Below are 17,549 nucleotides of genomic sequence, written 5' to 3' on the forward strand. Positions count from 1 at the left end.
TAAATAAAAGGTTCCCTGGAATCTATCTGTCATTGATCTGCACATTGTATGCTTATTTAATATATATTTTATGTTATGCTGTTGTTACCTTGCAGTGTGGGTGCTATTTTCATAATGATTCAAGGGGTCGATTATCAAAAGCAGGTTGGGATAATTCATTTGGTCTTATAAATAAGGTGAATATTTGGCTCACAAATTGGTTGATGTGTTAATCCGTGTGTTTACAATGAGAGTCTTCAGGCTCCTTTTCCTATTAGTCTGCTGCCCCCTGCTGCATGATTTTGGAAGAGCAATGGGAGTTTTTGTCATTGCTTTGTCACTGTGTGTCTCTAGCACAGTAATACACGGCAGTGTCTTCAGTGTGTAAATTGTTCATTTGCAGATATAACTTGTTGGTTTTAGAGTCTCTGGAGATGGTGAATCTTCCTTTAACTGAATCAGCATAGTTTGTGGTACCCCCATCATGCCTTATATAAGACACCCACTGTAATCCTTTCCCAGGAGCCTTTCTAACCCAGTTTATAGAGTAGCTACTGAATGTGAAGCCAGAGGCTGTGCAGGACAGTTTGTGAGACCCTCCCGGGATTATTGCCACTGGTTCTGACTGAACAAGTTGCACATCACAGTGACCCCCTGGAAAAGATGAGACATAAAGACCGTTTATTACATTCATATGTTGGGAAATGTAAGTATACAATATCTCCTGAACATTCTTACCTGATAAACATAACAGGAATATAACAGGAACAAGAATAAACTTCATATTGACAGTGTGCTTTATGGATCTGACAGTTGGACCTGATTCCTTTGTTTTATCTAGGAACTGCAGGTTTTTGAAGAACTTAGAAATTTTGATTGTCATTTGCATATTTTAGCAATGATTAGTATAACCAGCTTGAGTGCACATCCTCCTCCTTTATTTTGTATAAAACTGCTCTGACACAAAAGCTACATATTTGTTGGAACAAGAACTTATACCCATATCCATATGTAATAAAAGGCACAATGTTTTCCCTGGAGCAGTAACTTATAGCAACCAATACGATATGTGCTGTGGGCTACTGCACCTGGGTAAACTTAGGGCATATTTATTAACATAACTGGTGATATTGCCCATAACAACCATTCACCAATTAGATTTAAACAGTTATCTACAATTTAGAAAACCAAATCAAAGATCTGATTGTTTGCTATGGGCAACATTACCAGTGATGTTTTTCTCCTTGGTGCCCTTATAAATTACAGGGTCGGACTGGGGGGGCCCAGGGCCCACCAGGACTGCTGGTCCAGGGCCTCCCTCCAGCCCCCTACTGCGACGTTTGTGAGAGGTGGTCTGGAGCGGCAGGGGCCCACGAGGGCCAGTCCGACACTGCATAAAGGTGCATTCTTTTTTATACTATTACACAGTGCCATAATTCAAAAACATGAGATGATGAACCTAGCTGTAGTCCAAACCTCAGTTGACAATCCCAATAGTTCATGACAAGACTACATTTGCGCAGAACTGGTATGCTAGTCTGCTCTGGAATACATGAAACACATTTATAATCTATAAAATCAATATATGGCTGAATCTTCAGTCTGTAGATGATTTGTTTCTTCATACAATATAGTCTCATATGGAGAAATGTAATAATACTGTAGTTGTAAACAGAAAAATGTTTGTATAAATAATAATAAAAATGAGCATTTTGCAATGGAATATTATCTACAAGACAGTTATTACATTGCAAATATTAATTGTGAATAGTGCATTTGGTTAAAGGTTGTGTATTCTTAGAACTTTTTAAGTAAGAAGTTTTAATACATACACTACACATTTGTTAAAGCCATAAAATTGCAATCTTTCTTTCAATGTAGAATAGGGATGCACGGAATCCAGGATTTAGACAAGATTCTGTCTTTTTCAGTAGGATTTGGCCAAATCCAAATGCCTGGCCCAATCGAATCTGAATCCAAAAAATCACTAGACATTTTATCAAACAAACAAGGGAGTTACAGAACTTTTATCCACATGCTGCAAATTTGTTCTCTTTGCCCTTCAATTCCCTAATTTACATATGTAAATTAGGGTTTGGATTTGGTTTGGTATTTGGCCGAATCTTTCACAAAGGACTAGGGATTCAGCCGAATCCTAAAATAGTGGTTCAGGTGCATCCCTTCTGGAGAATGAGGTTGTTAAATTAGTTATAGGTTTCCAAAAGTGATTTTAAATTCCCACCATTGTCACTGTCACTGTGAACTACATCTAGAGCACAGTAATACATGGCAGTGTCTTTAACTTCCATCCCAGTCATTTGGAGGTAGACCTGCTTCTTCCCATTGTCTTTAGTAATTGTAACTCTGTTTTTAAGTGAATCAGCGATATCTGTGGCTCCAAATTTAAAGATATTTCCTTCTGTATTTGCGTTTGCAATTTATTAGGCTTTCATGAGTAACCACCACACATTGTCTATAATAGTCTCTCTTCGTTCAGGGATATAGAATAGAAATCTTACAGGGGCTTAAAAAATAGTCCCTTGTGGTCCTTGACATTTCAGCACAGTTCCAAGGCTTTTAAACTAAATGTGTTTTCCATCTACTCTTTGTTTTATTCATCCTGGCAGATGAATAAAAATACATTTTGTTTTAAAGAAATCTGGTCTGAGGATATTAATGTGCTTTTGTTGTCCCCCACTGTGAGATTGTAATGTAGTAACATAGTAAGTTAGGTTGAAAAAAGATACACGTCCATCAAGTTCATCAAGTCTGTATATAACCTGACTGCCTACTATTTGATCCAGAGGAACGCAAAAGAAACCCATTTGAAGCCTCTCCAATTTGCCTCAGAGGAGGAAAAAATGGCAATCGGACTAGTCCCTGGATCAACTTACTATGAGTACTATGAGCTATCTTCCATAATCCTGTATTCCCTCACTTGTTAAAAAGATTCCCTCCCTTGCATATTGTTCATATTGTTGAACAAAGTGATAAGTGTTTGTAGTGTCTTTTAGTCTCCACCAAGGTACAATATACAGTAGGTACAGTATAGATAATACATTTTGTTACTGCTAAATCTTAGAAGTAGAGTGATTAACATGCTAGGTCATCTTTAAGTTAACTTCAGTTGCTCTTCATTTTTTATAGTTTATTTTTAACTATTTGCCTTCTGACTCTTTCCAGCTTTCAAAATGGGGGGTAAAACTACCACTACCAAAACTTGTTATTGAAATTGATATAAGTACATTCCTGCTCAGGCCCTCTCCTATTCCTCTTCCAGTCTCTCGTGCAAACCTCAAGATGCACCGTTTTTTGTATTAACCCAAACTATTAGGTGTGTATGTTCTGAAATCAAGTGCAATTTGCTGCAAAGCTTTAAACTTTAAAACTAACTGATAAAACATTTCGGTCTCCCTTATAAAGCCTCTCTAGGGAAATCCCATCTGAGTGCCAAGAAGAAGAACCTGGGAGATCCCGTACCAAACATGCTATGTGTTATGTAAGGTGTCCCAAACCCAGAACAAACCCCAAGGTCCTGGCCTTGTCTCACCCTTCTGCCTATAACCTCCGCCTTTTGCTTCAGGAGGAGCCCTCCTCTAGTCAGATACCACCAGGTATTATAGTGAGAGAACCAAGAGAAAAGTTCTGGACAGGCAAGGGAACCAAATGTGAACTAGAGGAATGGGGAACAAGGACTGGTTAAGGGACAGGTCGAGTTGATACCAATCAGGCAGAGCAGTACCAAATCAGGAGACAAGAGCGTAGTCGAGTTCACAGGCCAGGTTAATAGCTCCAATATTGCAGTACAGTAATAGGGATTTTTATTATAAAAATACAGTTACATTAATTCATCAAAATATAACATAATATTAGCAAATCCAAAAGCCACAAACCCACCCATACACCCTCCTGCCCGCAGAGTCCATCCCTCTGTCCATAGGCAAAAGTCCAAAGAAAAACCCTCCAACCCACCAATTCACAAGGCCAAAAACTAGCAAAGACTTGTTTTTGTCAATATGGCCTTTATATCACCCCAAAACACAAAAACAATAGCCAGTCCTCGTACTCCAGGCTGGGCAATGTTACCACCATCACCCTGAGAAGAAAAGGAGAGCAGTACAGTAATAGGATCCAAGAGAGTAGTCAATAAACGGCAAAGGTCAGGACAGGCAGCAAACTAGGAATGGTCAGGGACTGGCAAGATGGTGGTGGGTTTCCCCCTCACACCATTACTAGACTACCAGATATTCTCACACCATGTGTTAGCAATAGACACGTACTGGCACGTAGTTACCCGCCGATCTCGAATACTTCTTAAGTCGTCCTGACCAGTACGGAGTAAACATAAAAAGTATGCGAGAGCAGCGCATCACTATGTTCCAGTACGTGTCTATTGCTAACACCTTCAGCACACAGGCAGCAGTATAGATCAAGTGGCAGATCATTTCATTAATGTGCCCAAATATTACTGCTACGATTACTCGATTCCTGTAATTTAATGTTAATGGTTCAAAGAATGTCGGGCTGAATGGTCGGCCCCCACAAATTTTCACCTCACCAAATCTGGCCAAATCAACAGTTGGAGCCGTCAGGGCCACTGCTTTCAGTAGCAATACATAAACAAATAAACCATAGAAATTTTGTAATGAATGTATAATGTAAGGTTGTTTAGAATTAGGCGTAAAACACAATTTTTGGGTTCACATTCGCGTTAAATATTTATAGTAAAAATATTTATCTTAATAACACCTTTAATTCACAGTAAACTTCTTGCATGTTCATTTTTGCCTTATTAATAGGAGGCGACTGTGATTTAGCTGCCCCCAGCTGGAGCACCATAGAAGGACAGGATAAGTGTTTTTGCTGCACTGCTCTGAGACTATTTGTCACTGTGTGTATCTAGCACAGTAATACACGGCAGTGTCTTCAGTTTGTAGATTGTTCATTTGCAGATAAAACTTGTTGTTATTATTGTCTCTGGAGATGGTGAATCTTCCTTTAACTGAATCAGCATAGTATGCGCTACTCCCATCAGGGTGAATGTGACATAACCACTGTAATCCTTTCCCAGGAGTCTGTCTAACCCAGTACATCCAGGTGCTACTGAATGTGAAGCCAGAGGCTGTGCAGGACAGTTTGTGAGACCCTCCCGGCTTTATCACCACTGACTCTGACTGGGCAAGTTGCACTTCACAGTGACATCCTGGAAAAAAGACATAAAGATAGTTTTAAAATTATTATTTTAATTATAGTATTCAATAATTTTAAAACATTCCTACCTGACAAAAGTGACAATATAACAACAAAAAAAATCTTCATATTGACAGTGTGAGGTATGCGGCTGGCAGTTGCAAGCAGGACATCTGATTCCTCAGCTTTATCTGGGAGCTGGAGGGTTTTAAAAATAAAAACTCAACAATATATTTGAATGTTATTTGCATAATGCTGCAGTTTTTATATATCTAGTCTGTGATCAACCCCGTTCTTTTATGAAATGAAGATCCAAAGTCTGGGAAGACAGTAGAGATAATAGACCTCAAAGAACAAGCAAGATATAATTTTGTTTAGATAAAAAAGGGGTGTGATTTTTTTAAAATTATGCAAGGACAATAAGACATGTGAATAATACACACCAACTTAAGTGCAGTGTGGGCACCAATATACAATGTTGCTAATATATATGGGAGCAAATGGGCTTGGGTGTCCACCAACAAATTCGTAATATATATACACAACAGAAATGGGACTTCTCCCCCTGCCTATGTGACCCCAAATTGCTCAATTATAAATAAATGCTCCTAGATGTGAAATAAAAGGCAATATTTATTCAACACTATGCCAATATCAAAATTAAAACCAATTAAAATAAAACTAAGCAGCGCTGCATGTGCAAAAGGGATCCCTTGCTATAATCTATATGCATACAACAATATGGATGGCAATTATATGCTGTAGTATGAGATAGCGTATTTAGGATTAGACCTGAACGCTCCAATAATGAACAGTAGTCTCAATTTTTGAGTAAGTGAGTAGTCTCAGACTATCTGATGTTAATATTCAATCAATTGTAGCGAAAGCGTGATGTTAATACATCCCCAGGTCTGTGGCATGTCAAGTTCGCCAATTTGTATGAGGCACCCCCTATGAAACAAGTCTCTATTAAGTGTTAGGGGGGATACACCTTCAGTCTAAACCAAAACCTTCAGGGAGAGCCCAATGGTAAGCATCTGGATTTGCCAAAGAGGCGGGCAGGCCATCGCCCTATGTAACGTGTCAATAGGGTATTGGTGTCTCCCAATGTGGCCCGCTCAATTTAAATGTAAAAATATTACCGACCAAGCGAAAGTCCATGAGCAGCCCCACTGTGACTCCGTGTGGTGGCGTCTCCACTGTGGCTCCATATGGATTACCCGCGACAGTCCTTGCACTTCAGACCTGCAGGAGGGGATCCCCACATTCACCGCATACGCTGCACCTCGACAGCCATTGTTTTTGTCATTGGCTTTGTCAAGAGGCAAATTTCATTTGCACAATAAGACATGGTCGCAAAAATGTTTAAGGGAGTTATTTATTAAAATCAGAATGTTATTTTCACTAGAAATTTTTAGAAGGGAAAAAACTAATTTTTTTTGAGATTTATTATACCCCGATGCTGCAAAAAGCCTGAATCCATCCAATGGAGAGGTACCTATCTCAATTTGACGTTTTCGTGAACTGCGCTGGGTTTAGCCAGAAAATCTGTCTTTTTTTGGGTGTTCAGGGCAAAAACCGAGTGATTCGGGAAAAAGTCCAAAGAATTCAGGCAATTCGTGAAAAAGCCCGAAAAATGTGAGCGATTCGGGCGTTCACATGATTTTATCAAATTTTTCCACAATCCAATTAAATTGAGTCATTTTATTAATAAATAAGCTAAAATCGGGCATGAGAGCTTGGTCGTGGTTTTTTTAAATAAAATTTGAGATAAATTTGGATTTTAGTAAATAACCCCCTTAATGTCTTTAAAAATATATAATGATTTACAATTATTCTTAAGGAACCAGATAAACGTGAGAATAAAACTTGACAGACCAGGGATGACTGATGTATTTGGCCAACTTTAATGTATTGCAATAAATGGACAAACAATCCCTGTTTTGTTTAAAGATTTCACCCTGCTTAATAATTATAATAATAATAATATGCATGAATAGTATTCTTTCAATTTAACTCCATTATAAATATGTTTAACAGAGAGTAAAACATTCCTTTAGCAGCAGCGTTTCAGGGACTGCCGCCCCCCTCCCGCTCCGTGCTTTTAACTTGGGGAGGCCCATTTATCATAGTCCAAATTTATCTTATTATTTTCTGCAAAATACTCCTACCAAATTCTCACAGATTTTTCTGCTTATTTATCAATACATTTTCCTGAAAATTTTATGTGCAGGGAAAAACCACAAAACATGTGGAAAAATAAATCATACAATTTTTTTTGATTTTCCACCTGAAAGCAGATCAAGATATCTTTGGGAGTCCTATTGACTTACTATATATTTAACCCCGGCAGGTCTGAGATACCGGATTTTAGGATTCTGACTTTTTCTATCCTCAGGGTATAATAAATCTTGAAAAATTTGTATTTTTTCCCACTAAATTAGCATCTGAGCGGATCCCAGGGGAGGAGGCAGCATCACTAGTGCAGTGAGTGCTATTGCTCTTAAAGTTACTAGAGGTGCTTTTAGCCTCCCCTGGTAAATGGCTGCTCCATGCGCCTGAGGAGGTTCTCACCTTGCCTCATGGCAGAAGCAGCCCTGACCCTTATCTTAGATTATATGAAAAATATATAAATGTGATGTGTATAAGGTATATATAAATGCTATAATCACTTGGGATCTTCTAAATCAAAATTACACAATGGACAGTTTTTTCAGCCCATATTAACTATATGATTATGGATTTTTTTTCTATAAAGAGAAAAATCTTGATGCAGAGCAGGAGACTTCATAATGAAATATTTCTCCAAATTTCTTTGAATACCGATGTCCATTTATTAAAGTTTAATAAATGTCCATTGAACCCATCTCCCATTTATGTTGCAGATTTTCTTGTGTGACTCCAATGTTCACTACAAGGGAAGCTGTTATTCATGGACAATATAACAGGGTGACTGGGGAACTGGCAGCTATGCTCTCAATCTCAGCAAGGCACCCCCACTCCAGGTGTAGGAATTAGGTCAATTAACAAGAGAGCTGAGAGAAAGCAAACGAAGAGGCAGAACTTGCTGCTAAGTGCTCTTTATTGCACACAACATGTTTCGGGCCCAGAGCCCTTTATCAAGTGTACAAATCATTATGTGAACAAACTTTTAAGGTGTAAAACAGGAAGTGAGATCATAAAACGTCAATCAACAGTGGTGCGGTGCTGATGTCATCTTAATTTATATTAATAAAAATATAATAGCCTTTTTGCATCATTATTATAGTTCAACCGTGATACAGTGCTGATGTCGTTACAATATGTGCTCATAAAATCAATAAAAATGTAAAAATAGTACAAAAATAGTCCAAAGGATCTTTTGACTTCATTCCAAGGTTGCAAAATTTGCATGGGTATTACACACAGGTTGTATATACAAAATGTTTCACTAAAGTGCTAATATGCTAATGGACACAAAAGGAACTGCCCATTTCTAGGCCTACCACTAAAGCAACATGATCACATGTCTATTTTACATAGAAGGATTGCCCAATATTCTTACCACTAGTTGTACATATAATGTAACTATCTTGGGCTCAGTAATTCTGTTATCTGCAAAGAAACAAATCAAGTATAAGTTTCAAGGGAGTTACATTATATGTACAACTAGTGGTAAGAATATTGGGCAATCCTTCTATGTAAAATAGACATGTGATCATGTTGCTTTAGTGGTAGGCCTAGAAATGGGCAGTACCTTTTGTGTCCATTAGCATATTAGCACTTTAGTGAAACATTTTGTATATACAACCTGTGTGTAATACCCATGCAAATTTTGCAACCTTGGAATGAAGTCAAAAGATCCTTTGGACTATTTTTGTACTATTTTTACATTTTTATTGATTTTATGAGCACATATTGTGACGACATCAGCACTGTATCACGGTTGAACTATAATAATGATGCAAAAAGGCTATTATATTTTTATTAATATAAATTAAGATGACATCAGCACCGCACCACTGTTGATTGACATACGATGTTTTATGATCTCACTTCCTGTTTTACACCTTAAAAGTTTGTTCACATAATGATTTGTACACTTGATAAAGGGCTCTGGGCCCGAAACATGTTGTGTGCAATAAAGAGCACTTAGCAGCAAGTTCTGCCTCTTCGTTTGCTTTCTCTCAGCTCTCTTGTTAATTGACTGTTATTCATATAATAGTAGCTATTTTTAGATGCCTATTTATCAAAATTTTAATTTTTTTTAAACCCTTTAAAAAAGCATGAATATCTACCTATCATATTCACTATGGCAGCTCTTCCAAAACACAGCACAGAGGCATGTGGCAATTCTGCAACAGGGAAAGACAGTGTGCAAAGTACAAAACAAATTAGCATTACACTGCACCTATTTTTTGTATTTTGCACACTTAGGGGCAAATTCATCAAGGGTCGAATTTCGAGGGGTTAAATCCCTCGAAATTCGACTGGGAAATAGAATCGAATAGACAATTCGGGCAGAATGTCATTAGTATAAGATTGTTGCAGAGAAAGGTTATTGGGTTTTTGTGTGTTAATTTTGTTTCACTGGATATATGGGAGGAGAATTGGCATTTGCCCCCAACTGGAGAATCATGGAAGGACAGGAATAATGTTTTTGTTGCACTGCTCTGTGTTCTTTTGTCACTGTGCATCTCTAGCACAGTAATACACGGCAGTGTCTTCAGTTTGTAGATTGTTCATTTGCAGATATAACTTGTTGTTATTATTGTCTGTGGAGATAGTGAATCTTCCTTTAACTGAATCAGCATAGTATGTGCTACTCCCATCGCTAATAGCAGACACCCACAGAAATCCTTTCCCAGGAGCCTGTCTAACCCAGTGCATCCAGTTGCCACTGCATGTGAAGCCAGAGGCTGTGCAGGACAGTTTGTGAGACCCTCCCGGCTTTATCACCACTGACTCTGACTGGGCAAGTTGTACATCACAGTGACCTCCTGAAATAGATTAGACATAACGATAGTTAAAACAAGTTTTGATTAGAATTCTATCATTCAATATCATTAGGATATTCTTACCTGATAACCATGACAGGGATATTAAGAAAACAAGCAATGACTTCATACTGACAGTGTGAGTTATGGGACTGACAGTTGTATACAGCACATCGGATTCCTCTGTTTTATCTGGGAGCTGCAGGTTTCAATGAGCCTCTCAGAACATTTGATTATTTGCATAATGTTAAGTAATGTAAAGTGTTAATATATATGCCGCCCAAGTTATTTCAATTGTTTGAAAAAAATGTAAATAGTAAAAAGATATCTGAATGAAAGTATTGATGCTAGAGGAGGTTTATGATAAAATACATCTGTGGATATGGACAAGCATGAATTAATATGCAGTGTCCCCCACTAGTAAAGTATCTCTGCTGGCAAAACAGCAAATTATAAAGACTGGATCTGAAGTAGTAACAGAAGAACCTTTTCCGATACAGGTATGGAATCTGTTATCCAGAATGCACAGGACCTGGGTTTTTCTGGATACCAGATCTTTCTGTAATTTGGATCTTCGTATCTTAAGTCTACTAGAATATCACTTAAACATTAAATAAACCCAATGGGCTGGTTTTGCTTCCAATATGGATTCATTATTTCCTAGTTTGCATCAAGTACAAGCTACTGTTTTACTATAAATGAGAAAAAGGGATTATTTGAATAAAATGGAATCTATGGGAGACGGCCTTTCAGTAATTTGGATCTTTCTGGATGACGGGTTTCCGGGTAACTGACCCCATACCTGTAGTGATTTAAGCTGTCACATTTTTATTACTGTTCCAATGGGAAATTTAATATTGAAATATGAAGTTTTCTCAGGTATAATCACCCATAGCAGATGTTTCCTTCCAAACAAATGACCAATAAATGCTGAGGGTGACTTTACCAAATGTTTCACCTTTAATTCATGCTTTATGTTTTCTCCAGCACATATGGGAAGCAGAATTGTTAATTCTGGGCAGTTTTATTTAAAATCCTTTATCTACAGACCATTGTTGAAATGTCAAAGTTTAGGCAACATCCTGGAAATACTTTCAAGCCTTGTTAATCATAGTTTATGTTTTTTTAAAAAATGCTTTTCATTTTCTAGCCTGTGTAAAATGCTTCCTGAATTACTACTATATTACATACCTTTCAACTATTGAATATTTTATTTATTATTGTGGCCACTGCCACTGATCCACCATGCTTAAAGTACCAGTAACATCAATTTTTTTTTTTAAATTTGTTAGTATAGAACAAAAAAAAAAACACAAAGACAAATGAAACTTTTAAATCGCTAAGTCTTTATTAAGAAACAACTTACGGAAACTCCGCTTGTGACAGGGTGACCATCCATCATGCGGCACTCCATTTCTCCTCCCTGGCTATCTCCTATAAGGAAGACAGGGAGGAGAAATTGAGCTCCGCACGATGGATCGCCTTTTCTGAAGAGGAGCACAAGCGGAGTTTTGGTAAGTTATTTCTTAATAAAGACTTAGTGATTTAAAAGTTTAATTTCTCTTTGTGTTTTTTTTTGTTCTATACTAACAAATTTAAAAAAAAAATTGATGTTACTGGTCCTTTAATTACCTAACCTATCCTACCCAAAACCACTTTCTGACAAGCTGCTTTGGGGAGTATGGTATTAAAGCATTACTGATTTAGTGTGAGTTTGGTTAAGGAAAATTTCTACTGCAGAGTTGGATTGTGGTTAGGCAAATGAAATTCAAGTGGAAACCTTGTGTATTGAAAGGGATTGTCTCATTATGCTGTAGTTTTTATTGCTAAATTACACTTTTATTACTAATTTCAGGTCATTGTGCCTGATCCTGTGCTTTCAGACACAGCTGCCGAGGCACAATGGAACTGCTTTCAGATAAGCTATTGTTTCTCCTACTCAGAGTACTTAAAGCAGTGCAAACAATCTCTGACTAGAATGTAGAAACCTGCTTCAGGTAACCTGCCTTTTGGAAGGGTAAAGGGTTCAGTGGTTTGAGGAACTATTTTCTCTCACTCAATATATATGTGACACAGCATTTATAGTTGGTTCTCATCACAAAAATGAACAAAGCTCAGTTTAAAAACCACCGGTACTACCAATAGTAGCCATAAGGGGTGTGGCACACAGGGCCTTTGTATCCACCAGTGGTAAGAGCAGCTAAAATGCACCATTGTCACTCCTGATAATAGAAAAAAAGAAAAGCACACTGAGTGAGGAACCTGGAGCAGTAAATTCAGACCTCCTACTGCACCTCTCTGTGTATGTTAGCCACAGCCAGGGCCGCCATCGGGGGGACTACTGGATGATTTGGGGAGTTAAGGGGGTCCCGGCCATGCTGCACTAACTTGCAGAGCCAGCCCCTGCCATCAGTGAGCTGCAGATTTTGTAAGGGAGAACAGGCTGGAGCTCCGATGACTAAATCTTGCTTACTATGCTCTGATTCACCATGAAGTGTAAGTCCCGGTAAAGCCACATGGGGATTGGATGGGTGAAGTTTGAACCTCCCCTCTACGGTATCCAATCGCCATGCAGCTTTACCGGGACTTACATTTTACTGGCGAATCAGAGCACAGGAAACTCAAGATACCAGCATCTGACCTCCGTGGCCAAGGTAAGTGCAGTTTTTTTTAACTTGTAGGGGCCATGGCCAAATGTGTTTTTTTTAATAACTTGTAGGGGCCTTGGGCACCAATGTTTTTTTCCTAAACATGTAGGGCGTTTTTGGCCACCAATTTGTTTCTTTAATTTGTAGGAGGCCCTGACCATAAAAAACTTGTAGGGGGGCCCTGGGCACCAAAGGTCTTTTTTTAACTTGTAGGGGGGCACTTAATGTTTTAACGCTTATGTCTTGTGTGGCCTTCATACTGATGGGTAAGGGAGGGGTGGCGAGGAGGGCCCAGGAAATTTTGCTGTGCGGGGCCCCGTGATTTCTGATGGCAGCCCTGGCCACAGAACAATTTATATAATAAGAAGATGTGACAGACAGGGCTGTTTTAATCATAGCTGGTTTGCACTGACAGCAGCAGCAGGCAATTTCCAGCAGTTATGTGATTCATATAATTTAGCACTAGTGATTTCCACTGAAACCATAGAACTCAAAAATACTTTTTAGGAGATTTGTTGCCTACAGGTAGCACAGATTTCTCATGGGCAACATATCTTCCTGTTTGCTATCAGCCGTATGCCCCACTTGCTAAAATACAGGACACTTTCTCCACTTGCAGTGCTATTAGCCCAAAGCAGAGCAGGGGCAGCACCATAAAAACGTGTAGCTCCTATAGGTTCTGGCAGCTGATTCTTTTAGCAGAGGTGTCAGGGAGCTGTTGTCATGTTACCTTACCATTGTTCTGCTGATGGACTGCTGGGGAGGGGGGAGGATGGGAGTGTGATATCTTTCTAACTTGCAGTGCAGCAGTAGAGAGTGCCTGAAGTTTATCAGAGCACAAGTCACATGGCAGAGGACAACTAGGAAAATAAGAACATGTCAGGCCCCACGTTACATTTCAACATTAAATATATAAAAGTGTGTTTGATCTTTTGAAAAATGGATATCAATACAGCATTCTGTAGGAGGAGTGTTATCAACTGATGCACACGTGTGGGACTATATGCAAGATGTTTGGTACCTGGAGTTTTCTGGACCCTAAGGGGCAGATTTATTAATGTTCGAAGTTAAAGTTTTTAAATTTTTGAATTTCTTTATGTTTAAAATGGTCAAATTCGACTAGGGAGCTATCCAAACTCGATTTGAGTTTTCTTTTTAAAAGATTCTAACTTGATTTTCAAGATTTATCAATTTTCAATTTAAGAATTAGAATTTGACTATTTGCCACCTAAAACCTACCGAATTGCTGTTTAAGTCAATGGGAGAGGTCCGGGGTTGAATTTGGAGATGTTTGTAGCCTTACTGACATTCAATTTTGAATCGAGTTTTATCTGATTCGATTCGAGTTTTCAGTTCCTTTCAATTTGTGTGAGTTAATAATAAATTTCGATTGGTCAAATATCGAATTAATGGGCGTTTCTGGGAGTTTTAAAAACCTCACATGAATTTGAAATTCGACCCTTGATAAATGTGCCTCCCCGTCTTTCCATAATTTGGATCACCATACGTATTAAGTCTACTAAAAAAACAATTGAAACATTTAATAAAACCAATAGGATTCTTTTGCCTCTAACAAAGATTCATTCATGGGCACTGTGTCAATGAGCTGAGTTGTGTTAGCAGGGGCAGCAACTTTAAGGGTAAAAAGCTGATTTTCTGGTTATCAAACAGAACATTTGACTCTTCTAGTGCAGAGAGCACAGATGCGGCAGCATGAAAGCCGCTTCACAGTGTGGCTGGGTAAGAATTGCCTCTGCATTCATTATATCTTAGTTGGGATCAAGTACAACGTACTATTTTATAGTACAGATAAAAAGGAAATCATTTTAAAAAATTGAATTATTTGATTAAAATTTACTCTGTAGGAGATGGCATCTGAGCTTTCTGGATAATGAATCCTATACCTGTGTTCAGTGTTTCAAAAATGTAAAAGGCCCAAAGTACAAAATGTCTAACTAAAGGAGTAAGGTAACAAAGTTTTGTACAGGTATAAATGCAGGCCATGAATCCATTCCTCCACTACCCCTTCACTGTTGCGGGTACAGGCAAATGGAACAGCAGAAGAGCAGACTGAGAATGGCTATGTCTATCCCTAACCTTAAAGCTCTTGCACTTGCATCCAAGGCATTCATAAATGACCCTTCTCGTGTACAAAAGTTAATGTTTAATAGATATTTATAAACTATAAAATTATAGAAATAGTTTTAACAGAATTATAAATATATAAATTATTTAAATAACCACCTTTAATTATTGTAAATTACTACCTGTTTTCTTGTGACTATCAGAAAATATTTAGCATAAGAGTACAGAGTATTCTTTTTGTGTGTTCATTTGGTTTTCATTTATTAATGGGAGGTGATGGTGCTTTAGCTGCCCTCAACTGGAGCACAATGGAAGTACAGTATTTGTGTTTTTGCTGCACTGCTCTGAGACTATTTGTCAGTGTGTCTCACTAGCACAGTAATACACAGCAGTGTCTTCAGTTTGTAGATTGTTCATTTGCAGATATAACTTGTTGTTATTATTGTCTCTGGAGATGGTGAATCTTCCTTTGACTGAATCAGCATAGTATGTGCTACTCCCATCAGGGCTAATTTCACATAACCACTGTAATCCTTTCCCAGGAGCCTGTCTAACCCAGTGCATCCAGTAGCTACTGAATGTGAAGCCAGAGGCTGTGCAGGACAGTTTGTGAGACCCTCCCGGCTTTATCACCACTGGCTCTGACTGGTCAAGTTGTACATCACAGTGACCTCCTGGAAAAGAAGAGACATAACGATTGTTTTAAAAATAAAATGTTATGTGATAATTGGAATTGTATTATTCTTTATTTTTATTACCTGATAAAAGTGTCATTAACATAACAAGAAACAACTTCATGCTGACAGTGTGAGTTATAAGTCTGCCAGTTGGATGTAGCACATCTGATTCCTCTGCTTTCTCTGGGAGCTGCAGGTTTTTAAAGAACTCAACCGAAAATGTAAACCTTATTTGCATAATGTTGCCAGTGATTATATATGTGGTCTGTGATTAGTGTTATGATTATTATATTTTATGAAAATTAGCTGTGCTCAACCCCATGATTATATAGCATTTTAGCAGCAAATATCTGTGTCCCCAAAGATGCCCCAGTAGCTCCCCATCTCCTTGTTTGCTGATTCACTGCACATGCTCTGTGCTGCTGTCACTTACTAAGCTTAGGGACCCACTCACAATATACAGTACACATAGAATATACATTTCAAAACATAAGGCTGAAAGTAATTAATACAGATAAATACTACCTGGTAGCACAGACCCAGTGTAACTACTACTAGCATCAGAATGTAATAATCAGCCTTGTAACATCAGCTTATATTAAAGGCCTAAAGGCCAAACTTATTTTATCCTTGATAATTAGTGACGACCCCTAAGCTTAGCTTCTCATCAGCTGCTCAGAGCCCACGGAGCATGTGAGTATCACAGACACTTTCCAAGATGGTGACCTCCTGTGACAAGTTTGAAGTCCTGGATCACTGCTGCTATTGACAAGCTGAAACTTTACACTGGTGCAATAAGTTCACTATCTCAAATATGGCATTTTAGCCCTACTTATTTTAGTTATTATTTAAGACATTGAAAAGTAAAACATGTAAATGTCCTTCCATTAAGAATGTGAGTGATATACATATTAGTTATGTAAAAGAATTATGTGATCATATCCTTAATATAATTTGTTTTTAAAAATGTTTAGTGATGAGCACAAATTTTCCTTTTGCCCTACAATAGTTTACACAGAAGCAGTGGCCAGCTCCATATTGTAGCTCCCATCATTTCCATTTGGTAATCCCTGTCAAATGAAAAAGGGCAACAATTTTGGAACTTTATCCTAGGAAAAGCAAATTGCAAGTAGAATGTACTCCCTATAAAAATGTGCATCATCTTCATGAATCAGAAGAAAGTGAGTGTAGGACTGGCCAGTAGTGATGGGTGAATTAATTTGCCAGGTGCGAATTTGCGGTGAATTTCCACATTTCGCCGCTGGCAAATAAATTTGCAAAATTGCAGTGAGAATTCAGTGGCCTCAAAGTTTTTTGACGCCGTTCGACAATTCAGTCGCCGCCAAAAATTAACGGTTGCTCATTGACTTTAATGCGCATCAGAAATCGCTGGCGTCAATTTTGATGCCCCCAAAATGACGTTGGTGTCAAAATTCGCATTTCACACAAATTTACAAATTCGCCCATCACTATTGCCCAGACATAGGATGAATGATGTATAGAAAGTATTACTATATATATATATATATATATAGACAAATAGTCCCTGTTTTAACAGGTGGGGAGTATTTTTAGTACCTTTTCACACTCACTGTCCTTTAATATATTAATATGTGTAACTGCAGTGGTTCTAGTATTCTGACCCCAACAATAAACAGGCATGGGATTCCGTTACCCAGAAAGTTCTAAATTACGGGAAGTCCATCTGATATAGACTTTATTATAAGAAAATAGTTCACATTTCTAAAAAAGATTTCAATTTTTTCTCTGTACAAATAAAATTGTACTTTGTACATTGTCCCAACTAAGATATAATTAATACTTTTTAGAGGCAAAACAATCCTTTTAAGTTTAATTAATGTTTAAATGCTTTAGTAGACTTAAGGTATGGAGAACCAAATTATGAAAAGATCCCCCTAACAGGTCCTATGCCTGTACTGGATACATTTTGAATAATCAATACAACTTTTCCTTTTGCTATCAGATTATAAATG

At 37.9% G+C, this 17,549-nt stretch overlaps 3 gene segments (V, D, J or C); all 3 read right to left on the reverse strand.

Moving 5' to 3' along the window:
- Window positions 1–316: 316 nt before the first annotated feature.
- LOC121400797 lies at window positions 317–862 on the reverse strand. The segment is given in 2 exon segments: window positions 317–633; window positions 718–862. Coding segments are annotated over 2 exon segments (462 nt in total).
- A 4,003-nt stretch (window positions 863–4,865) lies between these two features.
- Window positions 4,866–5,328, reverse strand: LOC108695617. The segment is given in 2 exon segments: window positions 4,866–5,182; window positions 5,259–5,328. Coding segments are annotated over 2 exon segments (357 nt in total).
- A 9,907-nt stretch (window positions 5,329–15,235) lies between these two features.
- On the reverse strand, window positions 15,236–15,742 carry LOC108695618. The segment is given in 2 exon segments: window positions 15,236–15,552; window positions 15,637–15,742. Coding segments are annotated over 2 exon segments (357 nt in total).
- Between the last annotated feature and the right edge of the window lie 1,807 nt (window positions 15,743–17,549).

The sequence above is a fragment of the Xenopus laevis genome, chromosome 1L, assembly GCF_017654675.1.
Source record: "Xenopus laevis strain J_2021 chromosome 1L, Xenopus_laevis_v10.1, whole genome shotgun sequence".
Taxonomy (NCBI): domain Eukaryota; kingdom Metazoa; phylum Chordata; class Amphibia; order Anura; family Pipidae; genus Xenopus; species Xenopus laevis.